Here is an 18,234-nt window from a genome sequence, read left to right as displayed (position 1 = left end):
GGAACAGTATTTTTATTAGAATTCTCAAAATCACATATTTGTCAGAATCAAAATGATTTTTCTTTCTATTACCTCGTGATGAGCAGCGATCAAGCTAAACGAAGTCGAATTGTACCTAAAAGTCAATCAACATCGGGCCATAAGTAAGTACTGTATGATTCACCTGTACGTATCTCACATCAGATCCATGTTACAATTTATTATATCCATTTAAACTGTGCTATTCTGCAGTAGTCACTGTTAAACACACACTGCTCGTTCCCCTTCAATGCCGATGTCCTACTCACATGGACTTAAGTATCCAACTCGCAGCAGGGGATAGATTACACCGGAGCAATTCATCATTGCTCCGGTGAGGGGACAGCTGCGTGGAAAAGCAGCTGTCCCCTCGCTTAGTATCGCAGCTACAGATGTAGCTATGTTACTCACCTGCTCCCCATCAGCCCGGCTACGAATGCATGACCCGAGGTCACGCATGCTATGCACACAGCCGCCGGGGAGGTAGTGAGGTGGTGGTGGAGGGATCCGCTCGGGTCCCTCTTCGCATCACCAGAACTCCTTCCCATAGGAAGATGGCGCTTGTTCGCGGCAGCAAACTCCCGAAAACTTTCAATTTTCGTACTATCAGACCCCTGATGATGAATGGCCCGATAAGTAAAATATGCAGAAACTAGTGTTTCCGAATGGTTACCGGGCCATTAATCGATGATGTACCTGTATATGTATAGGCCCCTATAACACTCTTTATTGTACATCGGTTATTTTCTCTGATATCAGACGATGGGTGTGTGATCCTGCAGCGCCACCCAGTGGCCGGGCAGTGGTGTCTGCCTACACACTGTGTGGAAAAGTCTCGGCTATCGGTATTTACCTTAAGGATACGGCGCTGCGTGAGCGTGTTACTTGATTCAGGTTATGTAGGGAGCAGCTGCAGTACCTAGAGCCCCCGGGCCCATGCAACTGCGGACAGCTGCGTCATGTTCTCCGTGACGTCACGCATCCACATCCTCTCCTGGCGGAACAACGCCTTCCTCTTTCGTTTCATCCAGAGTCACGTGACTGGACGTAGCCATTTCCTGGCTACGGCGGCTGAGCGGGGTCATCTTCTCCTGGTAGCGACGGCGGAGCTGTAGAGCGAGAGGCTGTGAGTAATGAGGAATTGCCGGTTACGGTGTTACACATTGCGCTCATCTCCCGTGCAGCAGGACGCTGGGGGATATGTGTGTGAGCACAGCCACCTACTGACTGCATGCAGGGCTGTGTCTGTCACATACAGTAACTTGACCCCTACCTGCGGCTATAGCTGTCACACAGGTGACCTGCAATGGTACCTGTGTGGGGGGACAGAGGTGCGAACAATGGGTCAGATGTAATAGCCCATCACCTACCACACCCTATTGCTCATCCTTATCAGATTGGGGGGCAATAATAAAGCCCATTGCTGGGGGTAGTAACCCACTTGGTGCAATATAGAATATAGACTAGCTTATCTGACTTGTCAGTGGGATGGTTGGACAATGAATACACTAATCGGGTCCCAGTTGGCGCAGTGTCCGCCCCTTGTACAGTGTATGGGTACATATCTTCCTACCCTGGAGTTCTTGCAGTATACATTTACATTACATTTAAATGTTGTAAAGGGAAATTATTTCATATGTACCATGTTCTGTTTTGCTTGTCTGCATAACTATCCAGCTTCCCTGCGAATACCTAGCAATTGTGTGGTTTTGTGTAAGTAAGAATGACAGGAATAGGCATCGGTGTTCCAGGAATCTAATAACCCACCCACCCATCTAGAGGCCGTGGTATAATTCACAAAGAATTGCCACGTTGTACTGTTACAGATGCACTGTCTGCCTTGTTAATGTTCACTCTGTTCCTCCCTACAGTACTGCATTACTGGCAGTCAGTGTGGTGTCTCAGGGGATCGCTAAGCCGTGTAGCTTCCAAGTTGTGAGCATGAGCACACATTCTCTGCCAGATGCTTTCTAATGCTACAAGTTGGCAACACATTTATTCTTCAAAATCGCTGAGCTCTATATCTCTGATCTGGTTGGGTATGGTATGCTGGCGGTCAGAATCCTGATGCCGGCATCCCAACAGGGTTAGGATACTGACACCTGTTGATAAGTATCCTAACTACCCTAAACCTAGCCATCCCTCCACGCAGCCCAGCCTAACCCAACCCCCCCCCCCCCTCCCACAGCCTAACCCTAACCTCGCCCCCCGCACGGCTGAACTCCTATATTTACTGTTGGAATGCCAGCACAAAAATTCTCTCTAGTGTCGGGATTGTAAGCATCGGCATCCCACTAGCCGAGGTTATGACTACATCCCCACTGACCACAGCAGCGATTTGTTCTCCTGCATTATACTTTACCCATTTTTCCAGGATGAACAGTGCAGGATTCTCACCTCCTGGACCAGAAATGGCTGAGATCAATCGTATGCAGTATGAGATGGAGTACACGGAGGGTATCAGTCAGAGAATGAGGGTCCCGGAGAAGCTCAAAGTGGCTTCAAGCAATGCGGAAGCTGACTCCCAATCTGAGGTCAACATGCCAATGTCTGGTGTCATGATGCAAGTTCCTGAGAGAATTGTGGTAGCAGGTGGGTGTGTCCTGTTCTCACATGAAGTATATTTGTATTACTACTTTTTAGTCCACAGTTCAGAAACAAATATCGAAGGAACATTATCTATGCAGCAAGGAGTTCAGCAAGTTTTGGTTGTCTAATTCTCTACTAGAACATAACTTAAACTTTTTTTGAAAGGCCATGTTGTTCCCTGCTGGGCAGCACGGATGATGTAGTGACAACATTATTCGTTTGATTCCCTGTCATGGTTCATCTGTGTGGAGTTGTTTGTTTCTCAGTGTTTTATGGGTTTCCTTGGGTGCTCTACACACTCTAAAACATACTGGTAGATGAATTGGACTCTGGCACAATGAACCCTAGTGTGTATGTGTGCGCTTTTATGTTAGGGACTTCAGACTGTAAGCTCCAATACGGTAGGGATCGTACTGTGTAAATTAATGGTGCTATATAAATAATGATAAAAGCGGGATCCGGTCAAAATACCAACAGTGCCGACACCTGTCAGGAGGCCCGACGGTAATTACTGTGGTTAAGGTTAGGCACTAGGGGGAGGTGTAGGGTTAGGCACTAAGGGGGGACGGTTAGGTTTAGGGTGCAAGGGGGCTTAGGTTTAGGCACTGGAGAGGGGGAAGGTTAGGATATTGACTGGCACGTGTCGGCGTCTGGATTCTGACTGCTGGGATCACGAGCCCCGGCATCCCGTAGCCAGCCCGACAAAAACAACTATGCTATTTATTCTTATTTGAAAATAAATGTAGAATTGCCTTAATATATCATGTGCATCTGTATCATCATTTGTGTTTATTAGTTTATTTTTGTTTTGTCAATTCATCCAAAACGTTAACTGTCAGATACTGCTCTGTGCTGGTATCTTGTGGTATTGGCTTATTAAGGTTTGTGAGACAGGTGGAAACAAATCTAGACAGCTCATTGTTTGGGATTATTTGTCTGTATTCCGCTATTTTGCTCAAAAAAGATTGTTATGTCCCTATTGCTTTTCTCTGATCTTATTTGCACTTCTGTTCAATATCTTTTACAGGTCAAAGTGAGGAGGCCTCTTTTTCCAGACCTCCAGATCTGGATCTTATTCAGACAACCCCTTTTGAACCTTTGGCACTAAAGACTCCCCCTCGGATTCTGACCCTCAGTGAGAGGCCGCTGGACTTTTTGGACTTGGAAAGACAGACACCAGTCACTCCCCAAAGTGAAGAGGTAAGGGTATGAACCAGTGCAAACGTGAAATCACATTACCTGTTAGTAATCTTCAGAATATTCACATAATCCCTTATACAATAAATGCTTTGTCCACAAAAAGTCAGACATGAACTGTACTATTGGTGGTCTGGTGCAGATTGATGCCCAATTCTTCGGCCTGCCCGTTTACACATAGGTTGTACTATGCTCCAGGGAAAATGTAGGTCTCATTTATGTTTTAATAGAGTGTGGGGGTTAAGCAGTAGTATGTACTACTTTTCCTTTACCGTTTACTGCCCTAGGTCAGTATATACTTAATCTTTGCTCTTTTTTATGGAGATATACTGTAATAAAATTGTGGTGACTGTTAAATAATTGTTACTGTAAGGGTACTGATTTAGTGTCGCACATAAATATCACGGGTTCTCTCAAACAATATCGCTTTTCTTATCAATGTAAAACGTAGCAATGTTTATTCCCTACAAAACTGTCAGAGTAATATTGTACCGATATTACATGTAATAGTTTAACCCTTTTACTGTAGATGAATACAAAGAATGACAGGTCTGCAGCACAATTCTCATGTTATAAAGTGCACAAAGCAGGAGAAATATATGTATTTAAAATAGATTATCATTATGACACGGTGGACCCCACAACACCATACAATGAAGGGTCAGTGGGGACTGATTCATATAATACAGCAGCTTATTAGGACACTTTGCATTTGTTTCTGCCATGCAGACATTTCTCTCTGGTTGAATAACTCATCCTCTTTTGAGCCAATCTGCTCCAGCATTGGGGTGGTTAGTAATAAATATATGACTGATATTGCTGTGTAAGATCTCTCAATTACTAACACGTCTGAATTAAACTCCTAGGTACGGTTCATGGGGCGCCAGAAAAGAGAGAGGTCCGTGAGTGAAAACATTGTACGACAAAATGGGCAACTGGTCAGGAATGAGTCCATGTAAGTGCAGCTAGGTCTTGTAACTGCAGTGTGTCAGTCTGCTGGGTGCTGAATTATTCCATATTTACTTTATGTACAGTTCCTTCTACTATTGAATTCATTTGGGAATATGTGCAGAGCTTTTCAGAACGTAATGACGTTATTTATAAGGAGGATGTGTTGTGCAGGGAAGGTGCTCTCCTTGCATATTAGACTTCCTGATGAAATAAGTGTTGTGTGTCTATTAAGGCCCCCATACACAGTGCGATTGCACCGTGCGAGGCGATAGGGGATCCGTTGTCCAACACCTCCGGCGGTCCACACACACGTTGCGATCAGGTGGCCGACCGCCCAATATGCCGGCTCCCCCCTGTCTCACCCGCATAGCACTCCATGGGATCGCACATCGCATCCCCGATCAGGGCCATACACTGTGCGATATAGCAGGCAAATCGCACCAATCCGTCGGATCGCCTGCTATTTCGCCCCGTGCATGGGGACCTTTAGAGCGAGCAGGAGTGGGTGTGGTACAGAATGGCGACCAGGAATGGAGGTCAACATGAAAATGTAGACATTGCCACATTGTTTTGAGTATTCATATTAACCATGATCTCCCTAACCCCAAAATTGATAAAAAAATAAATAAAACAAAAGATGGATGTCAGCATTCTGCCAATGTCGACACAGTCTACATTCTCGTGACGATATTCTTAATATATATCGTGCGAGGAGATAAGATGATAGTTTGGCCTTGTAAAGTGTACACATAATTTAAAATCTATTGTATTCTGCCATGACCTAGGAACATATACATGTGTGAGTGCTGCAAATCTCCATCTCCTGTAGGAATCACCCTAGTAATACCAGTAAAGCTGTAGGGTACCTGTGCTATGCAGGGCATACCTCACCTGAAGCCAGCCGCCTTGTGATGAATTCTGAATGTGAGTGGGTAGAGGGGTGGCACACATATAAGAGCTGGAATACGTGGAGGAAACCCTGTAGTTGTATAGGTCGAAGTAGGATGAAACTACAGAGTTTCCCTGATAACTAAATCTATAAATAATCTTTTGTAAAGTCACACAGACTTCGGATGTATATTGTCTTATACGCCTCCTGCCGCTGTACATGGCGGTTTGGCTAATGCCATTTATATGCTTGGGTTTAAGCAGACGTGGGCACTTACAGTTGTTTGATGTAATCAGAAACGGGCACATAACATGGTATTAAAGAATACAAAGGCAATATTGGTCCTTTGAATAGTCCCTTTGTTCCCGTTTTTAATTAGTAATGAATGTGACTACCCCCTCTGGCATCTAAGGAATAGAAGCCAGCCTGCAGGGTGTTTGGCATTGCAGCAATGCTGTATATCACTAATATGTACTTTGCAGGAATGTTTTTCCTTTATACTCATGTGGTGTTATCGTTGACTTTGTTTGTTTTTATTTATACTATAGACCAGTAGTGTTACAAAAGGAGCAGCGTTTGTAATGCTAGTTTACAAATATAACCCCTATATCTGTGGTGACAAACTCACTATTATTATTTTCATTATTCTTTTTATTTGCTATAACATGTACCTAAGTTGGCTCTGCAGAGAAGGCTCCTGTGTATAGGTATATATACCTGCTGTACACTAGCGCTATTACATTCCCCTACTATTCTGTAATATTCTATATGTGACACATGTCCCAGTCTGGTTCAGTGTTCTGCTTCTGACTTAGCATATAGAAACCATGGTAATCTATTCCTTGGGAAGTGGCTGTATAAGTGAGTCCATGCTGTAAAGAACTGCTGCCCAAGGATTATCTGTTCACTCTCTCACGTTGTGTTGTATCCCATGCATGGCACTGCCAGCTGTAGTGCCTCCCAGTGAGAGCACGTTGCCCTGCTCCTCTCTGCTCTTACGGTTTGTCTCTTACGTTTTCATGTTGTTTTTCCTCCTGTTTAGTTTTCCAACCCTTTCTTTATCCTCATCCATCTCCCTTTATCACTCCCTCTTTCTCTGCTTACCAGTAGCACCGTACACCCTATATACACCCTTCCTTGCCAGGCTACTCTCTCTTCCTGGAAAACTGTACATCCTGTCCATACCTTCATGTCTCCATCCACCAGCCATCACACAGTAGCCTCTTCCGCCATGCTGTCCCTTGTCACTGTCATGTGTGTCCACCTTTCTTTTCAACGTGCACACAGCCTGACTTCTATGTTTCTCTTTGCTGCTCTCATCCGATCAGCCTGACTCCACCTGCCCCCACAGGCCGCCCGTGCTCTGCTCCCCCGCACCCTGCAGATGGAGCAGATCTATTCTCTGCCCGTGGCATTCTGTCGCTCATCCAGACCTCCACCCGCAGGGCATATCAGCAGGTCCTCGATGTGCTGGATGAAAACCGCAGGTGAATGTCTTCCCTTCCTTGTCCTCCTACCTTCACTGCCAGACCTTTGTAGTGCTTCCCTATGTGCCCACACCAGCTTGGGCATCTGTGACTCCCAAATGTGCAGCTGCTGACTGATTCCCTGTCTCCTGTCCTACTCGTCTTCACGCCTCCCTTTTTTCTGTCCTTGTCTCCCTCCTGAACTCTCCAGGCCAGTCTTACGTGGAGGGTCTTCGGCCTCTGCTCCTGCTCCTCCTCATCATGATAATGCCAGGTAACTCGCACTTCTAGACCGTTGAGCTACTCAATCGAAATCACTTTTCTTCCGAGATTTCTGCTTTAGGCTCTCCTTGCAATGTGTTGGTATGATTGGTAAATGGATCCATGCAAAAGCTTCCAGGAATTGGTGATCATCTTAAAATAATCTGCTTTCTTTATTTTACATGATTTTGTGCATTTCTTATCCACTGCATGGTTTTTCTTTTGTTTCACATGCTGCATGTTAAATGTCTTACATTAAAGTTTTAATGGTAACGTTCTGTCATGTAGTACTTTTACTGCCAAAGTAATTATTCTCTTTATTTACAGTACGTTAAAGGTCACCTACAGTAGAGAGACAGGTTATACCCTGCCGTACCGTAGACACCAAGGAGTTTTTTCACTTGAGTGCGATGCTTGACAGCGTTGTGTGCAGTGCTCGCATCAGTCATACATAAGGCAGCCGCGGCATTGCATACTTTAACATACACCATAGGGATGCAGAAAAAAATTAGTGATTTAGGGGCAATGAATCGACCCCAAACATTTTTAACTGAAAAGAATTGTTACAACACTATCCATTACCACATCCGCGCAGCATGGATTTGCTGCTGGAAGATCATGCCTAAACAAATCTAGTGGATTTTTGTGATTTGACTGAAGTGATAGCTGATGGAAGATATAGCTTATATATGTTGTGTCCTACAAAAGAAAAAAATCAGGATATGATAATACCGAGATTTAGGTCAGACAGTGACGCAGAGAAAGGTGTGGCTAGAGGTTTGTAGTCAGTAGGGCAGTGTTGGCTAACCTTGACACTCCAGCTGTTGTGGAACTATATATATCCCAGTATGCCCTGCCACAGTTTTAGCATGCCCTAATAGCAAAACTGTAGCAGTGCATGCTGGGTTATGTAGTTCCATAACAGCTGGAGTGTCAAGGTTAGCCAACACTGGAGTAGGGTAAGCTCAGATGAAGGGATGGGGGACCAGTAGATCGGTCTTCAGTGCTGATTTGTGTAATGTATTCATTAGTGACATTACTTGTGGCCTACAGTGGGAATGTCGCACTAACTGGTTAAAATACCCAGAAGGGATAAAACTAATATAGTGATTTAGAGAAAATGAGACCGGACTATAATGTAGGATCTTAAATTGAAGACATGGAAAACTGAAATATTAAAGCAAAATACAGGATGAATGGCGATCTAATATCCACGGCAAAATAGGAAAGGGACCTTGGTGTTATATAAATCTGGGCAGTGTGTGTGCCACCAAACATCCAGCATCGTTCTGTTGCGAATGTATTTTTTGCACATTATAGTAGGCTGAGCATCCTAAGGTTTTTTTCTTTTTTTTGGCATCTTTGAGGTGTAAGGATAAACTAGCCCTGTTGCTGCCTGTGATATGCTGCCATGGTATGTCACATCACGGCTTGCTCATTGAATTGCCCTATTGTATCAAATACTATAAAGGTCAGCAAGTGGTGCCAAGCAGTGGTGAAAGCCATTAGACTACATTGTTGTATTGGAAGCACCTTAACTACTATGTACAGCTCTGGAGTCATAGCTCCAAAATACATTAATAAAATACAATGGGCTGTAAGTCCAAACGTATCAGGAAGACGTCAAAACATGAGCTGCTTAGAGAAGGGAAACCAGTGGTATCATTGAAACCTTCAATATATCCAACAAATTACGTGTTTAGGAAGACAGTAATTCTGTAGATAATTGGATTTTGTACGTACCGTAAACTCCCTCCCCCGTAGTATGTAGTGTCCCACGGATGGATACAAGAGGAAATAGGATTTGTAGAACAAGGGGACACACGTACAGTTAAACTGAAATGTAACACATAGGGAACTTTGTTACAGGAAGGGTGATGGCTCTATAGAACAGTTTCCCAGCCCTTGTGGAGGGGACTCGTATAGAAGAAGGCACAGGACAGACCTTTGCTATGATAGAATGTGGTAAAGGAAATAATAAATACACACAAAATAGGCGGCCTACAGTACATGGACCTGGTGACTCCTTTCTGAAGTCCTATTTTATGTCTCAGTATGTATAAATGTTACTGGTAGGAGCTAATTATGGTGCTACAGTACTTGTATCTCCTTGTTCTTCTATTATGTGGATAGTAGAAGAACGTACATTAGAACTGATAGGAGGGGACATGAGGCCGCTGTCAGACAAAATCATCATTGTTCTTGGTGATTCCCTCCGACCATCCGTCCTACCCAACACCCGCTATATTGCGTATGTAGTACTGCACAACAACTGTGATTTGGATAGAGAACCGGATCTCCACCAGTCAGCCCTACTGTAGTGAAAAAAGGGCACAATATACAGTAAAATAAGATTATTTTAGAAAAAAAAATTGCTGAGCTTTGTCCCCTTTTAGAATATTTTTGAAACAGGAGACGTTATACAGGCAGCAGCACTGTACAGGGCTAGTGAGCTAGATAAAGTGGATTTCTTATTTTCTTCTTATGTTTTATTTTTTCCACAAATTTGCTACTGTTCATGTCCGTGTTCATTCTTTTCTCATGTTAGTTTTGTTTCTTGTATCATGAAATCAGAATTCTTACCACCGATCAATACAAAATAATCAATGTTTAAAAAATAAAACCCCCTGCAAAGCTCTTTTTTATTAATTACAAATAAAAACACAAACTAGGATATTTGGATGCACATGCATTGCTAAGATGCATCTCCGTAAACCCTGGAGAGGTTTGTGATAGGTTGTTTGGAGTCTTCTCCATGCAAATACAGTTTTAATTGATGTTTAAATAAATCCGGAAGTCCCACATTTGGTTAGTGCATTTCCATAGAGTAAATTCCTCATGAAAATCAAAGATCCATCAAAGCACCTCCTAGGTAATGTTAGTGAAGAACATCAAATGATGGAAGGATTGAAGATTTCACAGACTTGTTATATTCCCTGCCAAGTCTATGATAAAGGAACAGAGATTATGGCACAATTATGAATAGACCATACACTGAATTTATCGGTGTGAGAAGGGCAGTTGTTGGGAAGGCTACAGCGAGCTCTGGTAGGATCATAGTCTAGCGTGGCACTGGAGGATGGCAGAAAGAAATTTTGCATGAAATCTCGCCAAACGTTTGACACTCCTACAAAGATCCTATGGTCTGAGCTCCAAGAGTGAACTGTATGGCCTCAGCACTAAGTGCTATGTTTTATGCATGCCTATCGCTGCACATTACCCTAGGGACCCACTCGCTAACATGGCAGCAGGGACATAATGCTATGGTGATGCTTCTCCTCTGCTGGTAGAAGTCTGTTACATAAATAGGCTAATGCCTTTACCACCTATTAAATCAATGGGGCAAATACCTCCTTAGTCATGTGCCTGTTTTTATTTGTAAATGATTAAGAACATCTTTCTGTTTGAAAATACAGAATATTCAGTGGTAAGGATTCTGATGTAATGAATGATGTCTGCATATATGTTGCATGTTATCAGTCATGTATGTGTACGTTGTCCCTCCTATAGGTATGCCGTTTCGACACTGGACTCCACTATGGATGGAACTCCGGATGACCTAACTTTAGTGGATGCAGCTTCACTTAGACGACAGGTACATTCTCGCCATCATATGTCTGCCTTCTCATTTGTAAACATGTTTTCTGGATTTCTTGTTTTAAACAAATAATACCGCCTGTATGATTGATTACTGTAATTTTCAGGTATTCTTTGGGAGCTTGGTTTATGCGTTAGAACTGAGCTTTGACCCAGGGCAGGACCCAGCAGTGTGGGCCCTGGGCAAAGCAATGCACTGGGGCCCCTACCCACCCATTCCCGGGAAAAAAAAATGCAGTGCCACTTATACAGTGTCCCCTGTAGTGGTGCTTCCTGTGCAGTGCCCCCAATAGTTGTACCCCTTATGCAGTGCACTTTTAAATAGTGTCCCTGGTGATAGTCCCCCCCACCCCTATGCTGTACCCCTAGTATTGCCCTTTATATAGAGCCTTCAATAGTGGTCCCCCTATGCAGTACCCCCAGTGGTAGTCTCCCCCCTCCTATGCAGCGCCCCTAGTAGTAGTCCCCTCCCCTTGTAGTGACCCTAGTAGTCAAAGATTAAGATTAAGCCATGCTCGTGTAAGTACACACGGCCGGTACAGTGAAACTGCGAATGGCTCATTAAACCAGTTATGGTTCCCCCCCCCCCCCCCTTGTAGTGCCCCCCCAGTGGAGGTCCCCCCCCACCCGATGCAGTGCCCCCAGTAGTGGTCCCCCAATGCAGTGCCCCTAGTACTTGCGCCCCCCCCCCCCTTCCCCCAGTAGACACACATGTAATAAAAAACATAAAAAAAACCCACTTACCTGAATCCCTGCTCCGCCGCCGCCATCCTCTACTCCGTCCGTCCTTCCGGGCCAGTCCGCTCTGAATTATGGGAGAGACGTCATGACGTCTCTCCCATTACCCAGTGTGGAGCCGAACTCCGTCCGGTCAGCACTACACTACATGCGTGGTACAGCTGTGTCACAGATACAGACTGCCCGCATGGCCGAGGCAGCGGCGCCCTACACGGCTGCATACCATGTGTACCGGGGAAGGGGTGTCGCTCGTCACGGGGGCGACGATGACAGTGCTTTAAAAAAAACATTTACTCAGCGGCTGCAGGGGCCTGGAGGGACCCTTGAAGCTTCGGGCCCTTGGGCAACTGACCTAAAAGCCCAATGGAAGAGACGGCCCTGCTTTGACCTTTTCATGAGCACCTCTTCATAACATTTGTATGATCAGGGCTTTGCTCAGGATAATTCGGATTTCCCTTTTGCATTTATGAGGTGTATCTACAGGGAAAGCGTCGCCCGTCCTTACCTGTGAAGCCGCTAAAGCCACTCTAACCCAATTTTTTTTCTTTTTTTTTAAGGCATTGCGATATGATTTGTCTGACAAAGAAATATATTTATTCAAAAATTGGTACAGGCGGCGCTCCGATGGTGTCTGTAACAAATCGTTGGCTACCTGATTGGTAGCTTCAGCTTTGTTTTGTGGTTGTTTTGTCTTTCCAGATAAGACTTCCTTATATGTATCCTAATGGTTCCTGCCAGTCCTATAGCTGTGGGAGTTATTTCAGGTCACCATCTTTAAATGACTACATAGTGTAAGCAGTGCCACTTAGAAGCCGCAATCTAGATGATATTGAGTTTGTGATTTCTGATTGGTTCTCTCACTTACACCCTTTCCACATTGTCACACAGCCCCAGCATTCAGAGACAAACCATTACACTGTCAGGAACAATGGGGGTCATTCAGACCCGCTCGCAAGTGGGTCGATGGTCCCCACTGCGCATGCGCACGATGGAGGGAGCTCCGTCATGCGCATGCGCGAGACCCGGCAAGCGAAGGACTTTCCATCGCTCCGGGTCTCGCACCAAAGGGGGCGTGCTGTCGATGTTGATTGACAGCACGCCCCCTTTGGTGGGCGTGCCTGTCAGGGTTTCCCTCGCAATTCCGACCGCAGGGTTTCCCTCGCAATTCCGATGGTCGCGATGGTCAAGACCATCGCGACCATCTTTTTGCACGCTCGTATATGCTGTGGGTGGTGACCCACAGCTATACGAGCGTCCAGGAGGACGCTCCATATTGATGGAGGAGGGCCCTGATTCAGAGCAAGCGCTCTGGTCAGAGCGTCCGGCTCTGAATCAGGGCCAATGTCTGTAAGGATCAGCATTCGGGCTGTAGTTAATAAAACTCATGGGATGGGTGACTATTACCCTACCTGGGATTGTTGCTTTATAATGATTGTGAAATTGCAAAAATAACAATTTGACACATTAAGATATCTACAGTCTGATAAGCAAGGAATTCTTTCACTTTACCAACTGATGTTCTATGATGTAACAATTTACTGACTGAATTCACAGATAATCAAGCTCAACAGACGCCTCCTCCTTCTAGAAGAGGAGAACAAGGAGCGGGTGAAGCGGGAAATGGTCATGTACTCCATCACTGTGGCCTTCTGGCTCCTTAACAGCTGGTTCTGGTTCAGACGTTAAGAACCCCGCCACATGTGCCGCAAGGGATGGTTCAGAGACATACAATAAGACCTACCAAACCTTACAACACAACTGTCAAGTGGTGGAAACATGGGTCCACAGCACAAAACAGCAGCCAGCAACTGACATCTAGGTGACGACAAAACTCTGCATCAATGTTCCTGGTTTTTCCAGTTCACCCCCAGCCGGGATGTGAAGAGTGCAGTCATTCCTGGCTGTGATTGGCTTAACGTATAATGTGTATTTTCATTCTCTATCTGCTCATATGGAATCTGTGCTGTCTTTCAGAACTAGGCGTTATTTTGTTTTTCCAAACATGGCATGCACAAATCATTCCTGTAAGAATCATATGAACTTGTCCTATATGTTTCCGTGATACATTGGTGGGAAGGGGATGAGGTGACTATAAGGGATTCGAGTGCTGATGAGGAATAGGGAGGTGCAAAGAAACTATCATTATGAAGTGTGGGGTCCAATAAGTATTTCTACATTCTGCCGCTTTTATTACATCCATTTGTAAAGACATATACCACTATGGACTAAGGGGCAAAAATAGCTTGTAGCACAGCCAAGTTAACTCTCCTATATATGTGGCCTGATGGACACTGGGTGGGTTGTATTACAGTTGCACACTTCTTAGAGATTCAGCATTTATTGTAGAAGGTATTCTGTATAAATTAAAATTGTGTATTCTTTAATGTTTGTTGTGCAATGTTGTGTTATCCCACGGTTGCACCTTGTTCTTCATATGTGTATTTCAGGATATGACTCAATTGTGTCGTGTTTCCATATCCTTTTGGAAGACCCGAAGATCAAGGTGTAACTCCAGGTACCTAAGGCAGTAGACTGAGGGCAACACTAATTACAGCAGTCATTCTCAAACCTGTCCTCTGGCTTTGCCAGCAGTGATTGTTTTACCGATCTCATAGGAGCACAAGTGCCATACTTAGTGGCTGACCTAATGTTGTACCTTCAGCCTTGCTTCTGAGAAGAGACCTGGTGTACTGACAAGGTCTGAGGAACGGTTCAAACGAAGCTATGCTGGCGCAAAGTCTAATGACCTCTGTGCCTCCAGCCACAGTAGTGCAAGTTTCAGGCTGTGACCCAACATGCTAAAGGCTGGCATATGCCCCTTTTCATTTGAGAAGAGCAGAGTTTGGAAGCTCTACACTGACTCTTCTCCAACACTTTCTTCCTCTGAAATCAATAAATATCTGTTGCAGCATCCCATGGCCAAAGCTACTACTTGTATAACCTGAATACAAATATCAAACCTCAGGGTGCATTCACAAAAGTGGAGTAAAGAAAAGCTGGATGTTATTTGAGAGCTTATTTATCAGGAGTAATGGGGTGCTTAGATATTTAGGGTAAATGCAGATATATAAATTGAAAGGTTTGGTTAAAAAAAATATATATATATTATTTTTAGTGCTTTATTATAGAAGTAGTATAGTTGTATGATAATTTGTGAATACAATTTTAAATGTGTGACAAAACCCAAAGTAAAACATTGGAATTATCCATTATAAGGAGCACACGACACGCAATGCCTGCAGTGGGCCATGGATTCATGTGAGGTTGCACTGATTGGGCCATGGATTGATGTGGGGTGGGGTTGCACTCTGTGGGACATGGACTAGTATGGGTTTGCACTTGAATTCCTGAAGGATCCTGTAGAATTATTTTATATTTTATTTATGTCTTGATTGTGTGCTTTTTCTTTTATTAAATGCATTTTTTATGTCTAGCTTGTGAACTATAGGTATAAAACAACAAAGAATATGTAACTGTAAAGAAGACTAATAAAACAAAGAAACAGTTTGGTTTGCTTTTATTACAGAAGGGACAGTGTACATAATTGTGCATCTCTCCCTCTCCCTCTCCCATTAGCCATAAGTTGATCGCATTAACACGGGTTTCAATGGGAGTTATTGCGGATTTTAGTTTGCAACTCCAGACCAAATTTACTAACCATTGGTTTTTGGTTCTATACCTAACACGATGGTAACTGATGGATATAGACGGCATGTTGCTGTCTAAAAGACGACTATCATTTTATCAGTTTTCAGTTTCTATAGAAACCTGACATTGATGTCTGTCGTTTTTGGCAGCTTTAAAGTTTGCCAGTTTTGACCTTTTTTGATCAAAACCAATGACAAACTGAAGTTAAGCGACCACAAAATGACGGGAGACCCTCCCAAGCAATAGACCTGCCTGTGGCATGTTTTGGAGGGGATGTGGTCTCAATACTGACATCCGAATCCCGGCAAGGGACTTAAGATAGGCGTTGAAATGCGAAGGTATAGGGGGGAAGGTATAGGGAGCATAGTGGGGTTAGGTTTTGGGGTGGGGGGGTTAGCGTTAGAAACCCCTAGGGGTTTCTAACGCAGCCTAGGGGGTAAGGGTTAGGCACCCCCCAGTAGAGTTAGGTTTAGGGTGTGATAAGGTTAGGGTTAGACACCACTAAGGGAGGGTTAGGAGGAGGAGAGGGGTACGGATAGGGTACTCACCTGCCCTGTCGGGATCTTCTCCCTTCGGGCTACCGGCGTTGGGATATGAACCGGCTATTCAGGTGTTGGGATTTCATACCCATTCCATTTGGGAGAAGCACTGTAAGGATCACTGTGGGCTTTGTTAGGTTTAAAGGATTAGAAGGCATTCAAATTGAAAAACAAAAAATGTTTGGTCCCCCTTCAAATCCATAATCGGCCAGGGCTGGAATGGGAAATAAGGGGATAAAGTGTTGTGGGGTTCCTCCTATTTTCCTATAACCAGTGCTAGGCTGAACCAGCTGGGGAGGGCTGACACTATAGCAGGGAGACATACAGCATGGGGTCACCCTGCCAGCCCAGGTCTGGAATTTCTCAGGCAGAACCACAAAACTAAAATGGAATACCCTCTCCCTGGGCGGTAGGTGCGGGGTTAATGGTAAAAGAATAGATTCTAATATTGTTCATTACAGACAGACTACAAGTCCCAGCAAGCCAGCCCTGGCATGATGGCACTTGTGGAACAACAAGTGCCAGCATGCCCGGACATTAAGGGCCTGCTGGCTCTTGTAGTCTGCCTGTAAAAAAAATCTTAAAATAACCACAGTACTCGCACACCACATGTAATCTTTTACTGAAGGAAAAAAATCCCAAAACATCCACTAATTTGGCAAGTATGAATTTGGTAAACTTTCTCCTTCGTTCCAAGTAGGCATTCCAAGGTAAATTAACAAACTGAGCAGAACCCAGCGTATGGAGAAATGACACTGGGGCCGATTCAGACCCGGACGCTAAGCCGTGGATGCACGCTATGGGCGATTGTTGTCCGTCTGCGCATGCATCGCAGTGCGTGAACCAGTCATTGCGATCGGGAATCGTGCGCTCTTAGCACAAAGCCTGAGCACTACTTTGAGTTACAGTGCCGTTTGTGGGTGGTAATGGGAAGGTGCTTGTGAATGGGGGACTGGTGCTGCAAACGCAGGCGTGTCTGGCCGTCAAAACGGAGTTTTATGGGTGTGCATAATTAGCATGGAAGCGTCATTGTACATGTCACTTGGTTGTATTTCAGCCTGCAGTGATTGTGGTGGAGTAGGGTCTACTTCAAGCGCTACGTGCAGCTTCGATGGCTCTCGATGGTTCTGATTAATCATACACTTCCTGGAGATGTGTGTTAAGAAAGAAAAGTGGGCGTATTTATACCAGCGTGCGTTCACTCTGCCTTCACTCTCTAAGACATAGAGGGCATCCTTACACCAGACAGTACGATCGCGGAATTTGCATACCCGGCCCCTTTTAGCAGCGATAGAGCGCAGCTTAGCGTCTGTGTCTGAATCGACCCCACTGCCTTTAAAATAAATAAGGAAGTGCTGAGAGCATGGGAACGTTCGCTATAGGAGCTCACACTTTTTTTTTTTTTTTTTTAAGTATTAGTTGTTATTATTTTTGAACCTAACGAAGCCTGCACAGATCATAGTGATCTGTGCAGTGCTTCTCCAAAATACACCTGTCACAGGCAGCTCTATTGTTTGGGTGGATTTGCTATTGTTCAAAACCTACCATTAGTAAAGCTGCGGATTCTATTCTGGTCTATGTAATAAGTATAGATTGTTGGTCCGATGTTCTAAAGTCAGGTTTTTGGTCGGTTTGTCTTCTTTAACTTTAGTTAATGATTGGTTGCAATAACTACGGTAAATCCCCTGAAAACACGAAACCAACCCTAAGTAAATTTGCCTCAAGCTGAAAAGTAGGGAAAAAATGCTTATTTTAAGGCAAATACATCAAGACACAGGGCCTGATTCAGACCCGCTCGCAAGCGGTCAATGGTCCCTCACTGCACATGCGCACGCCGGCTCCGGCGAGTGCATGTGCGAGACCCGGCCAGCGACGGGCCTCGCACCAAAACAGGGCAGCTGTCGATTTTGATTGGCGGGCAGGGGGGTGGCTGGCCAAATGGAGGCGTTCCCGAAGGAACGCCTGCCGTTTGGGGGCGGCCTCAGTAGTGAGCTTCCGGCTCTATTAGCCGGAAGCTTACTGGGGCTTGCGATGGACAAGACCCTACCACAAGGGTCTCGTTGCGACCATCACCTGGCCGCTCGCAAAAGCTGTGGGTGGTCACGCACAGCTTAGCGAGTGGCCAGGAGCCGGCTCACACAAAAAAAAATTCCGCCCTGATTCAGAGCGAGCGCTCTGAAAGAGCGTCCGGCTCTGAATCAGGGCCACAGTGCGATACCCCTCCTGATGTATAATAATGTATTTAGATGCTTTTAACTAGGATATGTGAGCTGGGCAGGGGGCGCCATTTGGGCCTGTCAATTTTCCAGTTTATTATCATTCTCACTTGTAACTTCCTCTT

The 18,234-nt window shown here is 44.8% G+C and overlaps 1 protein-coding gene across 3 annotated transcripts; it reads left to right on the top strand.

Moving 5' to 3' along the window:
- The first annotated feature begins 781 nt into the window (after positions 1–781).
- Positions 782–15,211, top strand: MFF (mitochondrial fission factor). Of its 3 annotated transcripts, XM_088466545.1 has the most exons (8): positions 782–1,144; positions 2,393–2,610; positions 3,635–3,807; positions 4,671–4,759; positions 6,973–7,131; positions 7,322–7,384; positions 10,882–10,966; positions 13,261–15,211. In XM_088466545.1, the coding sequence occupies exons 2-8, from the start codon at positions 2,394–2,396 to the stop codon at positions 13,390–13,392; spliced, it is 918 nt and encodes a 305-aa protein (XP_088322671.1). In that variant the 5' UTR covers positions 782–1,144; position 2,393; the 3' UTR covers positions 13,393–15,211. The 3 variants fall into 3 exon arrangements, with proteins under 3 accessions (XP_088322671.1, XP_088322678.1, XP_088322686.1); XM_088466552.1 differs by lacking the exon at positions 6,973–7,131 and having other exon boundaries at positions 790–1,144; XM_088466560.1 differs by lacking the exons at positions 6,973–7,131; positions 7,322–7,384 and having other exon boundaries at positions 796–1,144.
- Positions 15,212–18,234: the final 3,023 nt, after the last annotated feature.

The sequence above is a fragment of the Taudactylus pleione genome, unplaced genomic scaffold (assembly GCF_031769625.1).
Source record: "Taudactylus pleione unplaced genomic scaffold, aTauple2 ptg000066l, whole genome shotgun sequence".
NCBI lineage: Eukaryota > Metazoa > Chordata > Amphibia > Anura > Myobatrachidae > Taudactylus > Taudactylus pleione.
This window is presented reverse-complemented; position numbering and strand designations above follow the sequence as displayed.

What these genes read in the sequence shown, in the direction of transcription:
- MFF (XM_088466545.1), top strand. Translation starts at nt 2,394, where the DNA reads ATGAACAGTGCAGGATTCTCACCTCCTGGACCAGAAATGGCTGAGATC. An exon ending in TCACTCCCCAAAGTGAAGAG is followed by an intron (nt 3,808 to 4,670) that starts GTAAGGGTATGA and finishes TTAAACTCCTAG; the next exon opens with GTACGGTTCATGGGGCGCCA. An exon ending in CCTCATCATGATAATGCCAG is followed by an intron (nt 7,385 to 10,881) that starts GTAACTCGCACT and finishes TCCCTCCTATAG; the next exon opens with GTATGCCGTTTCGACACTGG.